Raw genomic sequence first — 17,947 nt, forward strand, 5'->3', positions numbered from 1 at the left:
TCTGTTTAATATAATGAACAAAATTAGCAAAATACCCCCCCCCCACCCACCATAAGTTAGAGCACCTGCAACATCCGCCAGGGTGCAATGATGTACAGTAGTCCAGCTACCCTAAGACATTCAGCTCCCTCTCACACATGTAGTTAGGGCACTATTTACACCTCACCGCTTCGTGCTGTGAATTTCACCGCGTTCCTGAAGTCACTGTACATGGCCACAGCAGCATAGAAGTTGAGGAGACCAGAATCAGCACCTGGATATCATAAATTCATAGATTTAGAGACTGAAGGACCTCGAGAGTCATCGAGTCCAGTCCCCTGCCCTCATGGCAATCCATAATACTGTCTAGACATCACCAGAAGACATTTATCTAACCTACTCTTAATATTCCAGAGATGGAGATCCACAACCCCCAGGCATTTATTCCAGTGTTTAACCACCCTGACAGAACTTTCTGATGCCAACTAGCCTCCCTTGGTGCAGTTTAAGCCGATTGCTTCTTTTCTGTCTTAGAGCTAAGGTGAACAAGTTTCTCCCCTCCTCTATGACACCTTTTAGATACCTGAAAACTGCTATATGTCCCTCATCTTCTCTTCCAAACTAACAAACCCAATCTCTCAGCCTCCTCATAGGTCTCTCAGCCTTCCTTCAAGGTTCTCAAGACCTTTTAACCATTTTGTTGCTCTCTCGGACCCTCTCCAATTTCTCCACATCTTTCTGAAAGCAGTCCCAGAACTGGACATAACTCTAGTTGAGCCTAACCAGCACAGAGTAGAGCGGAAGAATGATTTTCTCTCGTGTCTTGCTCACAACCACCTGTTAATGCTATCCCAGAAATCACGTTGCTGTTTTTGCAACAGCATCACGCTGTGAACTCATATTGCTTGGTCTACTATAACCCTAGCTCCCTTCTGCCGTACTCCTTCCTAGACAGTCCTTCCCATTCTGTATGGTGAAACTGATTGTTCCTTCCTAAGTGGAGCCACTTCTTTGTCTCGTTAAACTCATCCTGTTTACCTCAGACCAATTATCCATATTGTCCATCATTTTGAAATGACCCTATCTCCAAAGCAGTGCAATCCTCCCAGTTTGGTATCATCTGCAAACTTATAATTAACTTCTTCAATATAAGTTGTTGAGATATGAACAGAGCCGTCCAAAACAGACCCTGGAACCCCACTTGTTATCTTCCAAGCAGGATTGGGAGCCATTAATAACTACTCTGAGTATGGTATCCACCAGTTATGCACTCACCTATAGTAGCCCCATGTAAGTTGTATTTGCCTAGTTTATCGATAAGGATATCATCGAGACCGAAATCAAATGCCTTACTAAAGTCTAGGTATACACCATCCACCCTTCTCCCTTATCCACAAGACTCATTACCTACAAAGAAGCTACGGATGGTTTGACATATGTTCTTTACAAATCCATGCTGGCTATTCCCTATCACTACCACCTTCCAAGTGTTTGCAGATATTTCCCTAATTATTGCTCCATTATCTCCCTGGCACAGAATTAAACTAACTGTCTGTGGTTCCTGGTTATTTCCCTTTATAGAGCACTATATTTGCCTTTCCAGTCTTCTGGAATCTCTCCCATCTCCCATGATTCCAAAATACGCAGAGCTCAGATACTCCTCTATTAGCTCCTTGAGTATTCTAGAGGCATTTCATCAGGCCCTGGTGATTGCAGCACTAACTTTCTAAATGATTTAACTTGTTCTTTTTTTATTTATCTTCTAAAACTACCCTTCCCATTAGCATTCGCTATTTAGGCTTCCTTCAGACTTCTCAGTGAAGAACAAACAAAGAAGTCATTAAGCATTCTGCCATTCAAGTTCCTGTTACTGTTCCCTCCTCACTGAGCAGTGGCCCACCCTGTCCTTGGTCTCCTCTTGCTTCTAATGTATGATAAAAGTCGTCGTTCCTTTATTCCATAGCTAGTTTGAGCTCATTTGTGCTGCCTTCTAATCTTGCCCTGCATTCCGTGTTGTTGCCTATATTCATCCTTTGTAACTTCCTAGTTCCATTTTGTCAGACTATTTTATTTTAAGATCATGCAAGATATCCTGGTTAAGCCAAGGGCTTTTCCATATTTCTATCTTCCTACCCAGCGGAATAGCTTGCTTTTGGGCCCTAATAGTTTCCTTTTGAAAAACGCCAACCTCCTCAGTTGTTTTTCCCCCAGTTTTGATTCCATGGGACCTACTATCAGCTTCTGAGCTTACCAAAATCCACCTTCCTGAAATCTCTCATTTTGCTGTTGTCCCTTCTACCTTTCCTAGAATTGCAAACTCTAGATCATGATCACTTTCACCCAAGCTGCCTCTACTTTCAAATCTCAACGAGTTCCTCCCTATTGTTAAATCAGTCTAGAACACTTCCCCCATAGCTTCAACCTTCGAAATAAAAGTTGTCTGCAATGCAGTCCAAGAACTTATTGGATGGTCTGTGCCCCACTGTGTTATTTTCCCTACATATATATGGATAGTAGAAGTCTCCCATCACCACCAAATCTTGGGCTTTGGATGATTTTGTTAGTTGTTTGAAAAATGCCTCATCCACCTCTTCCACCTGGTTAGGTGGCCTGTAGTAGGATGACATCACCCTTGTTTTTTACCCTCTTTTAGCCTAACCCAGGGACTCTCAACACTTCCGTCTCCTATGTCCCTCTCCACCTCAGTCCAAGTATGTACATTTTTTATAAGGCAACACCTCTTCCCTTTTTCACCGTCTATCCTTCCTGAGCAAGCTGTACCCATCCACACCAACATTCCAATCATGTGTATTATCCCACCAAGTTTCAGTGATGCCAGCAATGCCATAGTTGTATTTATTTATTAGCACTTCCAGTTCTTCCTGCTTATTATCCATTTGTATGCTTCTTGCATTTGTATATAGGCATCTAAGATACTGATTTGATCTTGCCTCCCAGCTTTGCCCTGACCCTCCTTTCTCTCTGCCATTATGGCCCACGGTCCCTCCTATTTCCGACCCATCTCCCAGGTCTTCATGTGGACCATGTTCCCCACTTACCTGTGGGCTTTGGTCACCTGTCCCAGGTCTCCATGTTCCCCACTTACCTGTGGTCTTTGCTCAAATCCAGTGTAATTGACAATGGCACATGGAGTCTTTTGCCATTTAATTACTGGTTCTAATTCAGATCAGGTTAGCAGTGCCTGAAAGTTGTTACTGTCTGATATTTGCTTAGCCAAAACAGGTTTTTAAAATTTCATTGGTCATTTATTCTTACTGAATTCTATGCTAATTCTCTATAAAATCCCCATCCTGATTGCTGCTGCTGCTCCTTTAGAAATTAATCTAAGGATTAGGTCTGCAACTGTGAAAATGAAGCTTTAAACTGTAGCAATTTCAGTTAGAATAATGATGTTCTGTATTAGCATTTTTGCCTCATTCATTTATTTAACCCCTGCACTGTAAAACGTACTTGCTAAACCTTGTGCTGCAAGAATTACTTGTGTAAAGTACTTTACAAGACATAGTTTAGACAGGTCCCTGCCATGAATAGTTTACAATTTAAACTAGTTGGATACACTTTAAACAATGACCTGCAAGAGTGGGAGTAGATAACACTGTAGAGGATCAACAAGAAGGGGGTGGGAAAAAGTAGATCTTAAGGAGAGATCTAAACAGAGCTAGAGTGTGCTTAATACACAGGAAACAGAAGCGTAGGCGGTGTGTGACACAAGGCACAAAGTCATGAGTGGAAGGGACCAAATAGCCATTAAGAAGAGAGTAACGAGCAGGCACATAGTCTAGCAGGAAAACAATAAACTGAAAGCTATGTGGTATTAACTATTTGTTGGCCCTTGGTCAAATGGTTAACCAGTATTCAAAAGCCCAGAAATTGATGAGATGTGTCATATTTCTTTCATGCAATCCTGTTTATTTGCAAAGGATGTACACAAAGTCCTGTTTCTCTGAACACAATAGAAATAAACACCAGCAGGCAGTTTCCCTGTTCAGAAATCCAAATGTGCCTTCTCAACCAGCATTTTGTATAGCTCCCTCCTGGCTTCCTCTCAGAACCAACCTCACAATGCTTCTCTCACAGCCTCCTGGCTTTCTCTTCCTGAGGAACACAATGCTCCACCAATCAATGTCTCAGCCCCTGCATTTTCAGTCAGTCTCCGGGAAACCCCTTTTATTCTCCCTGAGTTAATTTTTGCTCAGACCTCCGTTGTCTTGGATGGTGGTGTCTACTGTTTTAGTGGTCTTTCTCCATAAAAGCGGTTAATTGCTTCTTCCATTTAGCCTAAATAAAAGGAGGCTGGCATGCCCATCAGCTCTGAGGTCTGTAACAGTCTACAAATCAAAAGTTCACTTGATGGCAGTCATTAACCATGCCAGCATAACATTATTATCAGCCAAGTGCCAATAGTGCACTTATCCCTCTGAGGCACAGGAGATAACACAGCTCACCCCCAGAATTTACATCCTAAACAGCCCGTGAGACAGACTGTAAGTGAGAGAGTTAGAGCAATTCCTTGTCACCTTTGGAAAACCTGACAGAAACATTGATTTTCTCAGTTTCTCCAATACTTTACACGGCACCAAAATGTTGTGGTTATCTTGTCAAATGACCATCATGTCTTCCTGAATCAGAGGGTGAATCTCTAAAGGCAAGATCATAGAATGATTGGGTACAATTTGGATAAGGCATTTAGTTACTACTGTGTTGGGGTGCTAAAAGAATCTACACAAATGGATAAGCATACAATTTGTATAACTAATCTGGGCAGTTAAGTGTCTCATTTTATAACAAGGCAGGTCTGAGGACATTCTCCTGTTTGTCCAGTAAGTAGAATTTTCAGGGATATGTAGTCTACAAATAAAGGATTAGGAAAATGAAAAGAAAAATAAAATGAACTAAATGTGCTTCCTCTACCTTAGGTCTCCAGCTGTCCATGAAGGGAACAGATTTGTGAAGTAGAAAAGACAGATGATGCTAAATCATACTGTTGGCAAAAATCTTGGATCCTTAGTAATTGTGACAGCACATGAAATCAGAAACTAAGCTGGAGGATTAATTGGAGAACTCAGGTATATCGTACTTGTTATAATCAACTCAACAGAAAGTTCTGTAAATGTTTACTTTAGTTTAGGAAAAAGCATCAACCTTCCAGGTACACTTCCCCCTCCTATTCTCCTTTCATTTTATTTCTATATTTTTAAGGTCTTGGTCTAATGGTAGCATATCAAATGTTTTACTGAGTATTAAAAAAATGGGCATAAGTTACAAAAGTCTTGCATGAATGACTCACTTTGGAAAAGATCTTTGGGGCTCTAGCTGCAACTCTGATCTTCCTATTTTGATGTGACATCAAGCTGATAGCATGTCTGTTGCATTATTTGTGGTGGCTGTGTCTGGTCGGACTGCAAAAGATCAGACTATTTACCACATAGACAGGGCTGATCACATCTGGAACTGGTGCGTACATTTGACAGATCAGGTCTGAAGAGAACAAATGCTACTTCTGACTGAAGTGCAGCCCATTTACTGCTGGAAACATGTTTTAATCCTGAAACTTGAATTCGCAGCTTGTAAAATTGAACAGGGAAGTCCTGGGGGTTCACTTGTCAATATTAACTCATTAATTCAGAAGGCAAGTACCAGCTTCCCGCAAATGAGTGGATGTTACTCCTTTGTGCAAGAAACCATCTCTTGCCCTCTCTCTGATCTTACCAATTAGTGGCCTGACTCATCCTCCTGTTCTGAAAAAGGTTGAAAAGATGGAGAAGTAATTTCAGTAAGTGGATGCAAGTCACTGAAAGTTTGTCTCCTTATCAATATTTTGTGTATCCACCATATCTTGAACCACTATCTATCAATCTTCCTGATTCAGTGTGACATTGAAATAGCGGTTAGGAATAAGCAAAATCTGTCAATATTATATCACAGCATTTTATTTCCAGGAAACGATTCATTCACTTTAAGATTATTTTATTAAAAAAATACAAAAGCATTTCTAAATGCAGCAAAATATGAATCCTGCGGCACCTTATAGACTAACAGATGTTTTGGAGCATGAGCTTTTGTGGGTGACTACCCACTTCGTCGGTATTCACCCACGAAAGCTCATGCTCCAAAACATCTGTTAGTCTATATGGTGCCACAGGACTCTGTTGCTTTTACAGATCCAGACTAACAGGGCTACCCCTCTGATACTTGACAAAATATGAATGTGATACATATGTATAGGTTTGTTATTGTTAAAGGCAACTGGCCTCCCAATTGTGACAAGCTATAATGTTTTATTTTATAAAAATCAATAAAATTCCTTGGGATTTTTTCTTCTCCAAAACAAATACTCCAATGCTCTTTTCCCTTAAAACTGAAATAAATAAGATGTTTTTGATCTGGAAGGCAGTGGTGAATGGATGGGGTTAAGGGAGAACACGTAAAAGAACACATTTCAATAGCAAGGGTTGTATTAGTAATTTTTTTTTAATTTGAAAAGTTAAAATCAAAATGACACTGCCTAAGTACTTAAAAGTGATTTATGTTGGGTTCTATGCTAACTTACCAGTACAGCACAAGCACACTGCTGTGGAAAATGGGCCATTCCTGATGAAATTCTAGGGAATTCAGTACTTACAGCAGGCTTGAATCTAGCTGGATGAGCAATTCACAATTTACTGTTATTGTGAAGTCAGTTCCATTTTCACTCTCCACTGTAGTCTCACAGAATTTTATTTTTAAATCAGAACCACCCACCTGCTAACACAAGCCACCATTAGACATCCAACACCTGTAATTGCTTCATACATGCTCAGAGCGAACCAAATCCACCAGTTTTTTGGTAACATACTGCTACTTGTCATAGATTACCGCATTGCTTGCGTTTGCAATTATTCTGACAATGTGACAGAATACTCAAGGGGCTGTTTGGTGATCATTCCAAGTTTGCAGTGGACAAGTGTGCACATCACAGCACCTTCTCAGCCTCAAGCAAGAGGCCAAGGATTAAGCAACCTTTTTCACTTTTACAAGATGGTCATTCAGCAAGAGTGAGAAACATTGCAAAGTAATATGGGAGAAGCTTCATTTGTAGCTGCTCTTCTCTGCTCCTTTCTGTGGATAAAACGGGGCGCCATTTTTGGGCTATCATCTGGCAACTTTCAAGTTTTTTATGATTCAATATTTCATCTATTCTGAATGTCCATAAATGAAATGCACGCCCATATCATAGAGGCTATAGTTTCTGATTCAGTAATGTCCTCATCAGGGCAACAATAGTACCCACAAAACAGACTCTGTCCATCTTCATTCCTAATCATATACTGCAGTGAAAAGGAATCCCCGCTTACTGTCCGAAGAGACACTTTACAAGATAAAACTAGTGCCTTAGTGAGAGGTTTGAGCAAGAGATCTTATACCTGCAGGTAAAGAAAAAGTATTTTAAATACCGTATATACTGTTCATAACCAATTTTTTTAGTAAAAAGGGGAGCACCAGAGAGGGGTGGCTTATGAACGGGTATAGAGAGGTGGGACACAGCCCCTTCCCAACAGAGGGAGCCAGGAGAGGCAGCAAGTAAGAGGTGTGGCCAGAGTTCTCTTGCTCTGGCCATGCGGCTCTCCCCCCAGCGCCACCCGAAGCTAGCTGCACTCTGGGGCTGGACAGGCTGCACACCCGCCTACTCGGCCTGCCCCCAGACAAGCGTGGCCACCACCAGCACCCTTGGCAGCTGTGCCGCCTGGGCCAGCGTGCGAACATGCTGCAGCCGTGCCACCCGTCTGGCCCATCGGAGCAGGCTTGTGGCCACGCTGCCCAGCCTGCCGGAAGCAGCTCCTACAGGCCCAGGTCAGAGACATCCTCCCCTGGCCCCCCAGATAAGGTTGGAAAGGATGGGATGGAGAGAGAATACTGGGGGTCCTGGCTAGGGTGGGTCATCAGTGGCAGAGTGGTTCAAAAGGGTATTGACACCGCTGACCCCCAGCTTCTCTCCTAAAAAAAAAGTTCCCCACCAGTTGCGGCCTGGCCCATCAGGGTAAGCAGCTGGCATGCCAGGACACTTTATTTACTTAGGTTTACCTCTGTGCCTGCGGATACTCGAGGTAAACAACCCATCTTGGCCCACCGAGGCTTATCCTGATGGTCTGGAAACCAAAGTTTCTGCCCCTTGACTTATAGGGTCAGCTTATAAAATTTTTCCATTTTTACTTATCCTTCGGGGGAGTGTGTGTGTGTGGGGAGCTTATAAATGAACCAGCTTACGATCGAGTATATACAGTATATAAAATGTAACAATAACTGAAACCTTATTCTCAAGTAATGGACCAAAACTGACAAAACCAATTATAGAATATCAGGTTTGGAAGAGACTTCAGGAGGTCATCTAGTCCAACCCCTTGCTCAAAGCAGGACCAATCCCCAACTTGCCCCTCAAGGATTGAACTCACAACCCTGGTTTAGCAGGCCAATGCTCAAATCACTGAGCTATCCCTCCCCATCTCCAACTACTGCTGTAGTTTTACAGTATGGTTTAATTTTTCCGTTACTGTATCAACAGCATGCATTTCATACTCTACTTTTTATTATTGAACTTTTAACCAGACGAACAACTTCTGTCAAAGGGAAATTTTGAAATACTACTCTGTTCTAGGGAAAGTCAGACATTTCAGGAGCTGATGAAACCACTTTTTCACCTTCTTGGTAAGAATGTGTCAGACTACTACTGTTACTGTCCTGATCACTGACCTGTTCGTCTGGGTCTGATTGCAATGAAATGCTTCCATCAAATCAGAATCTTTGGGATAGTCAAGATGAGCACTTCCTGCATTGCCAAAGGTGGATAATCTAAAAGACAAAATGCACCAACTCAGCAAAGCATTTGATATTGCCACCATCAAATCTGAAACGTGGAAACAACAAAGTGATGTTATACATTGGGACAATTCTCAAAGCAGAAGATTTCAACAAGCTACCTAGTGTTCATAAGAAATGAGGTACCAACATTTAATTTTCTATTAGAATGAATCACAAGCATGAGATTTGTGGCACTCCAAACTCAGAGTTCCCCTGATAGCAGCTGACTGTGGTTTCAAAGAAAGCTGACTTTTGCTAATGAAAGACTGATTATTGTATTCCATTAGCACCTAGAGGCCTCCATCTGCTACCATACCAGAAACTGAAAGAAACTTGCTCTGCAGCACCTAGTTGTAGAGCTGCCAGGAATGTGGAAAACTCATGAGTTCCCCTATGCACTGCAGCATACAACTCCTGATTTTTCAGCCCTGATCCATCACCCCTACCAAGCCCATGCAGACCTTGGAACTTATTCTTCATAATCAAAAATACTAAATGAATGGATTCAAAAAACATCCTGGAATTTGTTTAACAAGGTGTACAAAACACAAGATATAAAGAGTTTGTATCTGCTTATTCCAAGGCTGAAGCTGGTTCCCAACCTTAAAATGATGTATTCTATTGCCAAAAGCATCAGGTTGAAAATTTTGGAATATTGAGAAATAAGGAATGAACAGTTGCCTGGTACCTTGTCTGAATAATTAAAGTTTTCATATGTGATGCAGCTGACCATTATAACAGAAGGCATATTTAAACAGATACGGTGCAGATCTGAACAGTGTTGAATAAGCAGCAACAATAATTCAAAAAATCAAAAAGCAACTAAGTTGCTAAACATGAACTGTTGAAATGGACATGTAGTTTCTGATACCTGAAATAAGGCTTGTCTGGAGACATGGTGATCTGCAGGACCTCACTGGTCATATCTAATTCAGCAAATGCTTCTCTTAACCCTTCTGACTGCAGGATAATTTTATTAACCACATTTGTACTGCAGAAATCAAAATCTAGTGTCTCTTCAGGTTCTTCAGTGTTAATTTTACACACAGTTACCACACCTCCTTCTTCTAGAAATAGGGTCAAGGGGTAGCCATAACCATGGTAACACATTCGAAGTGCTGTTGAAGTACCTGAAATGATGATAAAATTAGCACTCCTTAAGAGCTAGATGGTGTGAGGGAGGGAGGAGGGATAGCTCAGTGGTTTGAGCATTAGGCTGCTAAATCCAGGGTTGTGAGTGCAATCCTTGAAGGAGCCATTTAGGGAACAGGGTAAAAATCTGTCTGGGGACTGGTCCTGTTTTGAGCAGGGGGTTGGACTAGATGACATCCTGAGGTCCCTTCCAACCCTGATATTCTATGACTCTAACCTTTGGAGACCTGGATTCTAGTCATGCTTAAATCACAGATTAAATTGGTTTATTATGCTCAGTCTAGTCTCAGACCTTTCCTGAATACTGTCTCAATCACAAAATTACCGCACAATTTAGGATGATTGACAAGCTCTTTTCAAAAAGGCCCAGGATAGAAATAGCCAGGATATTAGAACAGGAATGGCACCTTAGAGACTAACAAATTTATTTGAGCATAAGCTTTCATGGGCTAAAACCCACTTCATCGGAGTGGGTTTTAGCCCACAAGAGTTTATGCTCAAATAAATTTGTTAGCCTCTAAGGTGCCACAAGTATTCCTGTTCTTTTTGCAGATTCAGACTAACATGGCTGCTACTCTGAAACAGGATATTAGAGTTCATACAAATGTGCAATGGCAGAATTGTCTGAGAAAACTTGCACTGTATCTATCTGCAATGTGTGTGACTCTGGTCTACCCTCATTCATAAGTAACGCCTAAGAAAACACTTCTGGAAGAATTATTTTCAAGCAGGAAGACAGTTCAACTTCTAATATATAAAATCACAGATAAGAACTGGATGTTTGACAATGGAATATTAATAATTCACAGTTCATATAAACAGAGCAATATTTCATTTTGAAATAGCATTTGCGGGGGGAAAAAAGGCATTTTTAAGTGATCCACTGGAAAAACTAACTACATATAAATAATACAGAGGCTGCCCTGAATTTTCAAACACAAGCTGTGAGGCTATTCAAAATACCTTGTGGGCCTATGGTGCACCCAAGACATAAGGCAAAAAGCTAGGGGCTTTTTACTAACTGAGGAATGTGATTAGAGGGAGAAGGATCATGTGCTTAAGCCACTGAAATTCGACTCAGGATATCTTGGTTTAGTTCCCAGCTCTGCCACAGACTTCCTGTGCAAACCTGGTCAACAGTTGCTCTCTATTTCAGTTCTCCATCTGTAAAACGGAGATAATACTTAGACATGATGTGAAGATCAATTCATTGTTTGTGAGGTGCTCAGATGTGATGGAGGCCAAAGAGGTACAGTAGAACCTCAGAGTTACAAATGCTTTAGGAATAAAGGGTGTTCATAACTCTGAACAAAATGTTATGGTTCTTTCAAAAGTTTACAACTGAACATTTACTTGATACAGCATTGAACCTTTACTATGCAGAAGACAAATACTGCGTTCCCTTTATTATTTTAGTAATGTACATTTAACACAGTACAGTACTGTATTTGCTTCTTTTTTCCATCTCTGCTGCTGCCTGATTACATATTTGCAGTTCCAAATGAGGTGTGTGGTTGACTGATCAGTTTGTAACTCTGAGATTCTACTGTACCTAGAAAGAGTGTAAAACCTTTACCAAGTTACACAAATGTTTTATAACAGTTTAAAGTAGCTGAAGTCTAATGGATTGATACCAAGGCTGGGCTGCAGGGTCCTATCTAAAGTCTGTCACTGACTCACAGGGTGAGCTTAAAACTGGTCACTTAACCTGTCTGCTTACCTAGCTTTATAATAGCTGTTTGAAAGCTACAGAGAGAAGGACCATAAGCACCAAGCATGTGGCTGGCTTTTATTTATCAGAACCAACTGGTACCATTGATGGATTTCCTTCTACTTGCAACAACTGGCCCTTCCCTGGGCTTGTCTGTACTTAGATAGATCAGCACTGCTGCGATTGATGCAGCAGTGTCGATTTAGTGGGTCTAGTGAAGACCTGCTAAAATCAATGGCACAGCGCTCTCCAGTCAACTCTAGTACTCTGCCTCTCCACGAAGAGTAAGAAAAGTCAACAAGAGAGTGTCTCCTGTCGACCGAGCACAGTACAGACGCTGCAGCAAGTCGATCTAAGCTACGTCAACTCCAGCTACATTATTCATGTAACTGGAGTAGCGTAACTTGGGTCAGCTTACAACGGTAGTTATAGACAAGGCCTAGGCTTTAACATTTCCTAAATCTGTGTGTCATCACAAGATTCCTCTGCCATTTCTCTTATAAATCTTATATTTATGAACACATTTTGTCTTCCAAACTCAAGACTTCTCACTGAGTACCTTTCACGGCCCTTTTACTTATAACTCCGTCCACTGCCACCTTTTCCATCACAGTGTCTGGATTCAGTTGAGTACCTACCCTCCTGGCCACTCAAGCAATTATCACAGCATACAGTTGTAGCAACTTAAGAAGCTAGCGTATGGCCAAATCAATCACTGGTAGCTGCTCTTCAGAGGGGGGTCTTAGTATGGGAAGGTTAGGGAATCTTACAGTGATAGGAAAGATCACTTTCATAAAGCCATGTGGGAGGTGGCTAGAAGCACAGGTTTCACTCTGATTACTGAGAGCATCAGATCAGGATATGCACGCACAATACCTGGCAAAGAATTTGTACCAAAAATGGTCAAGCAGTCTAAAAGAACAGCCAAATTGATTCGAAACATCACAGACTCTTCCTGTACAATAAATTCTTGAAAAATCCCTGCCTGTAAAAAAAGAGAGAGAAAGTGTGTGTATGGAAGAAGTTTAACAACATTTGTGTCCCTTTCTGTAGTAACAGTGACTTAACAATCATCTCTATAAATCCATAATCTTCACCTTCAGAGCACAACACAATACAAAATAAGAGCCAATGCGCATATACTCAGGACCCTTTAAAAATCAGCACATAGCTTAGACAAAGGAAAACCAGATACGTATGACATTTGAGCAGTGGCCTTTTAGTGTAATAATAAGCTATAAATGTTGAAGTTCAAAGATCTCCCCACCAATCAGCAGATGTTCAGTGTGCTGTACAACTTAAATAAAACCAAGACTTGTCATTTATTTCCAGTACACCTACTGTGATAAGTGCTTTCAAAAACAGAAGGCAGCACAATTTCTGCCCCGAGGAGTTCACAATCTAAAGATAGTCAAGTAAGCAAACAGCAGCAGGTGGAAGGGAACACATTAAATAAAACATGACTTCTTAAAATTCAAAGAAATGAAACCAAGCAAGGAAGTCAAAATATAAGATCAGAGAAAGGGGCTAATTTTCTCTGTGCCCACTTCCTTCCCTTTCCTATTTTGTTCTTTTTTATTCTGTCTCCACCTTATTTTGGGGGGCGAGAAATCAATGTATATATAAATTAAATGAAAGATTACTAGAGATAGCAGAAAAGGGTAACATAGGATCAACAGTAATCATACTAAACACATATTGAGAAAAAATAATATACAGTGTTATTCAGAGGTGAGGAGAGATGCAATGAGATGCATGTCAAAGGGAGTGAACTCAGTCCTGTAGGGCTCACCATAATAATTGCTTGATGACCTAAGACACAAAAGTGGACTCTGTAAAAGGTGGATGGAATCTGAATGCAGAACTCTTTGAGATCATGAAATGGAAGATGATGTATAAATACAAACTACTACTACTATTATTTTGAGAGATGATCAAGATATTTCAAAAGGAGAAATAATGAACTGTTTCCCTGACGATGGAGAGGAAATGTTTACTGTCATGCAAGAGGGTATAAATGGAAGTAATGAGATGACATTAGGGAAAGGGAAGTAAGGCTGAATATTATTAAAAAGCTTCCCCAGAGAGAGTGCTGGTCAATCGTAAAACTGTCTTCCGTTAGGGAAGAGGTGGGATCTTTATCATGGGTCATCTGTAAATACATCAGACAAGCACTGGAGTATATACCCATAGTGAACAGTCCTACGCTAGCCTCAGAGGATTCGCTGAATGATCTACAAGGTCTTTTCCCAACTTTAATATCAGCAATATTGCAGGGCATTCGCTGGGTCAGATTCTCTACCTTATGCCTACGATTCTGACAATTCCTCTCAATCCCCTAAGATAAACTGCATACACTTCCTTATTCTCTCAAACAGTACTTCCATCACATACTTTGTTTCCATTCTTAGGTACTTCTGGTCTCTCAATACTTCCCTGGCTCATTTAATGCTCTCATATCTCACAGTGGCTTCATACCATGTGCTTATACAAGACTCAATGCGAAACAATGGTGATCCTCTCATATGTTATAGTAACAATAAAATAGGAAAACAATTCCCTCTCTGCTACTTCAAGAATTTAATTCCAGCATTTCTGAATAGTGTCAACAACTGCACTTTTGCAAGTCTAGAATTGAGATATCTAACGCTTTGGACCCACTAGTCTCATCTTTTGTTTTTTGTTTGACTGGATTATGTCCATTGGGAAAGCCATTGACAAATGCAAGAGAAAGTAAAAAACTGCCATTTTAAACATGAGAAAGACTGATCACAGATACACTGACAGTCTTATGATGTGCTAGGCTCCTTACCTGAATAAAGGCATTTGCCTGCAGACACTTTGCATTTTCCACTGTAACCTTGATTCCATTTGTAGTTGCAAAACATGTTGCATGGTCTTTAAAATGAATGGCTTTTAGGATATTTGAGAGGTTTCTGACATTGTCAAGACTGGCAACTAAAACATACTGGTCATCACCAGTTTCAGGTTGAGTGGAGAGGGGCATCATCTAGTTTGCAGTCACCGCTCCAGTCTTTCCCGTGACGTATAAATGAGGGATTAAGATGCAGTTTCAAAGAACACCTAAAAAGAGGCAACATACTTGTGTTAATCTGAATTGCTGTTTATGGATGAAACATGGGGAAAAAAAAAAAAGCTTCACAAACTTGTGATGATGTACTGGCAGCAATGCTTTGGTGTAATTAAATATTTCATGAATAGACCAGGAGTATATACAAAACAATCCAAAATTTTTTTAGATACTTCTACTCCCTGAGAGAGATATTCAGGTCCAATACTATTAAAATACCAAAGTAACAGGATGCACAAGCGTATTCCTGTATCTGTGTACCACTGACCCCTGCTGGATAGACCATGACACCAGTTAATTTTATTTTTAATATATACATTGGACCCTCGCTAGAATGCAGGATTTGGGATCGATGCATGGTACCACGTTAAAATGAATTGCAATTAAAGTAATTAAATTTGGGATTGTTGTGGAAAATCAACCACACATTGAGTTTGGATCAGATCAGCCTGAGGTTCCTTTATTGTTATAAGCTCAGGGGGATAACTGCTCCCAGTAGCTGACCCCGATTCAAGAATCACACAAGCCTTTTAAAGCTTAAAACCACAGACAAATTATACATACTTCCATATTAATTACCTTATTTGGAATACATTGCAAAATGTAATGCAGGTTAAAGGCGAAAAGAAACAATCATCTCCCTTATTTGGCTTTTCCGTTATTGTTGTTCCCAATCTAGTTCTTTTGTGGTTTGACTTTTCTAATGCTTCCATTGCAGTTATATCTAACAAGCTTGGCTTGGCTAATTGTCTCTGGGGACTTTCCACTTCACCTCCTCATGCTCCCTATGCACAGAAAGACATTGTTCGGTTTTGGGGACTTTCCACTTTGCCTCCTCATGCCCCTTACACACAGAAGCAAGCTCACCTAATACTTCAGGCCTATTAACTTGACCAAAGATCTAAAGGTCCTCTGTAAATTTTCCTCTACAGGATCCATAGCCGCGACAGTGTTATATGCGAATTTGTACTATACAGACGCGCGTTCTAGCGAGAGTCTGGTGTATATACACACACACAAATTTCCCTCCATTTGAGCTTTGACTCACAAAGTAGAGGCCTGTGTTTTTGAAGCTGCAAGAGAAGACTCCTGATATTTCATCCTTCTATTCTCTCCTCATTCTATCTATCTTGCAAGGAAATATATTTACATCTTTACTGATTTAAGTAGCATCTCCCTTTTTGTACAGGGTCATATTACAGGTAAGCTGCAAAACAAACTAATACAGAAGTTGTATCCATGTCCTTTATTGATGCCTCAGGCTGGTACATACAGATTAATATGTTTTTTCCCCTGCTTTTTTATTACATGACAAATATCAGGTCCCAACTTGCCTTGTTCTTCTGGAGAACTCTCTTTTTCACACTACAGGGAAAGCTGAGTTGCAGCTTTCCCATTCCCAGGCATCAGCTGAAGGGGTGAAGAATGCTGAGTGTCAACTGAGATTTCAGTCTAGTGCAATGCTCCTATCCTACTCCAGTTATCCAGGAAAAAAAAGTCAGATCTAGTATTTATATTGTAAACAAACAAAAACAGAAAGATGACATTACATCCATCTTTATATACGCTTCATAAAGAAATAAAGGCCACAATCATATTTTTCCTTTACAATTCACTTTTAATAGCAGATGGGTAATACCGACATTATGAGCGCATGTACAGGGAGATTTTCAATGACACGAAGGGCAGTTAGTTGCCCAAAACCTTTTGGTAGTGAATCATGAAAATCTCCACAAAGCTCCCCCTATCTCTATTGCTATTCCTTCTTTAAAGGCTGAACATTACCATGAAGCAGCACAATAGTTTTCATTGAACTACTAATTTTTTCCCTGCTGTTGATAAGAAAAAAAGGCTGCACTCCACTTTGTGAACAGAAATAAGTTAGTGCCATTAACACACTTTACAATCTGTTCTTCTGATTTAAATTTAACAGAAAACCTTCCACTTCCTTTCACAAAGCACTAGGTTACAACAGCTGCTTCCTTTTGGCCATTATACTCATTGTTTTTTGTGCCACTGTAGTTTCTGTTTCCCCGTGTGTAGCATCAGTTTTATGCATATTCTTCCAGGGATGAGGCTGCAACACCCTCATCCGTTTCCCAAATTGTCAGCAGCCTCTCAGCAGGATTCCTGGTACTCTTATCCTCATCACTGCTATGCAAGACCAATGTGAATCCTACCTCATGTTGTGTCTGATCATTAGCATTAAATCAGTTAAACTTCTGCAGAACCATTACATCCTGCACAGGTCTAACACACACACACACACACCAACAGAAGTTTGAGCTCCGTGGGCCAAACTCTGTGCCCTGTTTTTCATCTTCAATATGCTTCTCATCCACTAATATTACAGTATGCTGTGACAACAGCTAGAGCAGTGGTACCAAACCTATTTATCATTGTGTGCAGCATCTGCAGCTCTTTATGTGGGCTGCATCCATACACTAGCTATAAAAACAATGAGGAGTCTGGTGGCATATTAAAGACTAACAGATTTATTTGGCCATAAATGTTCGTGGATAAAAACCCACTTTCCCTCTCTTAGTATTACCTCCTCATCAATTATTGGGCATGGACCACATCCACCCTGCTTGAATTGGCCCTGTCAACACTGGTTCTCCATCTCCAAGGTAACTCCCTTCTCTTCATGTATAATAATATCCGCATCTGTAACTTTCACTCCATGCATCTGAAGAAGTGGGAGGTTTACCCACGAAAGTTTATGCCCAAATAAATCTTAGTCTCTAAGGTGCCACCGGACTCCTTGTTGTTTTTGTGGATACAGAGTCACACGGCTCCCCCCCAATACCTGACACTAGCCATATTACCTCTGCGGCCCTGAGGCTGTCACATGGGGTCACAGCTGTGCGCTGACTGGGCCACACGCGACCCTCAGCTTGAGAACCAGGGAGCCGGAGGACTCAGGCCGGAGGCCCCTTTGCACTAGGCACTCAGCAGCAGCCACACGCCAAGGGGCCCTGGGCCCGCCCTGGGGAACCAGCGGCCCAGGGACAGCGCTGAGCGGGGAACCTCGGGCCGGGAGCTTAGCCCAGGGACCTGGCTCCGGGGACCCGCGCCGCCTAACGCCGTCACACGCACTGCGAATCCTCCCCGCGGCGCGGCTACGCACTCACCTCTTGCTTTACGGCTGCCGTAAA

The 17,947-nt window shown here is 41.2% G+C and overlaps 1 protein-coding gene across 3 annotated transcripts; it reads right to left on the minus strand.

The window, feature by feature from the left end:
* Positions 1-5,912: 5,912 nt before the first annotated feature.
* Positions 5,913-17,944, minus strand: RAD1 (RAD1 checkpoint DNA exonuclease). Of its 3 annotated transcripts, XM_075066899.1 has the most exons (7): positions 17,618-17,944; positions 16,124-16,293; positions 14,511-14,782; positions 12,575-12,683; positions 9,707-9,965; positions 8,728-8,826; positions 5,913-7,403 (listed from the first exon to the last, which is right to left on the minus strand). In XM_075066899.1, exons 3-7 carry the CDS (start codon positions 14,706-14,708, stop codon positions 7,364-7,366), a joined length of 705 nt encoding a protein of 234 aa, XP_074923000.1. In that variant the 5' UTR covers positions 14,709-14,782; positions 16,124-16,293; positions 17,618-17,944; the 3' UTR covers positions 5,913-7,363. The 3 variants fall into 3 exon arrangements, with proteins under 3 accessions (XP_074923000.1, XP_074923001.1, XP_074922999.1); XM_075066900.1 differs by lacking the exon at positions 16,124-16,293 and having other exon boundaries at positions 17,618-17,892; XM_075066898.1 differs by lacking the exon at positions 17,618-17,944 and having other exon boundaries at positions 16,098-17,207.
* Positions 17,945-17,947: the final 3 nt, after the last annotated feature.

This window comes from Chelonoidis abingdonii, chromosome 6 (genome assembly GCF_003597395.2).
Source record: "Chelonoidis abingdonii isolate Lonesome George chromosome 6, CheloAbing_2.0, whole genome shotgun sequence".
Taxonomy (NCBI): Eukaryota; Metazoa; Chordata; order Testudines; family Testudinidae; genus Chelonoidis; species Chelonoidis abingdonii.

Bases quoted from the DNA above. Each gene is read 5' to 3' on its own strand.
- RAD1 (XM_075066899.1), bottom strand. From the start codon at position 14,708: ATGATGCCCCTCTCCACTCAACCTGAAACTGGTGATGACCAGTATGTT. The intron at 9,966-12,574 runs GTATTGTGCGTG...TCATCATTTCAG, and splicing joins TGGTACAAATTCTTTGCCAG to GTACTTCAACAGCACTTCGA. The intron at 8,827-9,706 runs GTATCAGAAACT...TTTGTCTTTTAG, and splicing joins CCAGACAAGCCTTATTTCAG to ATTATCCACCTTTGGCAATG.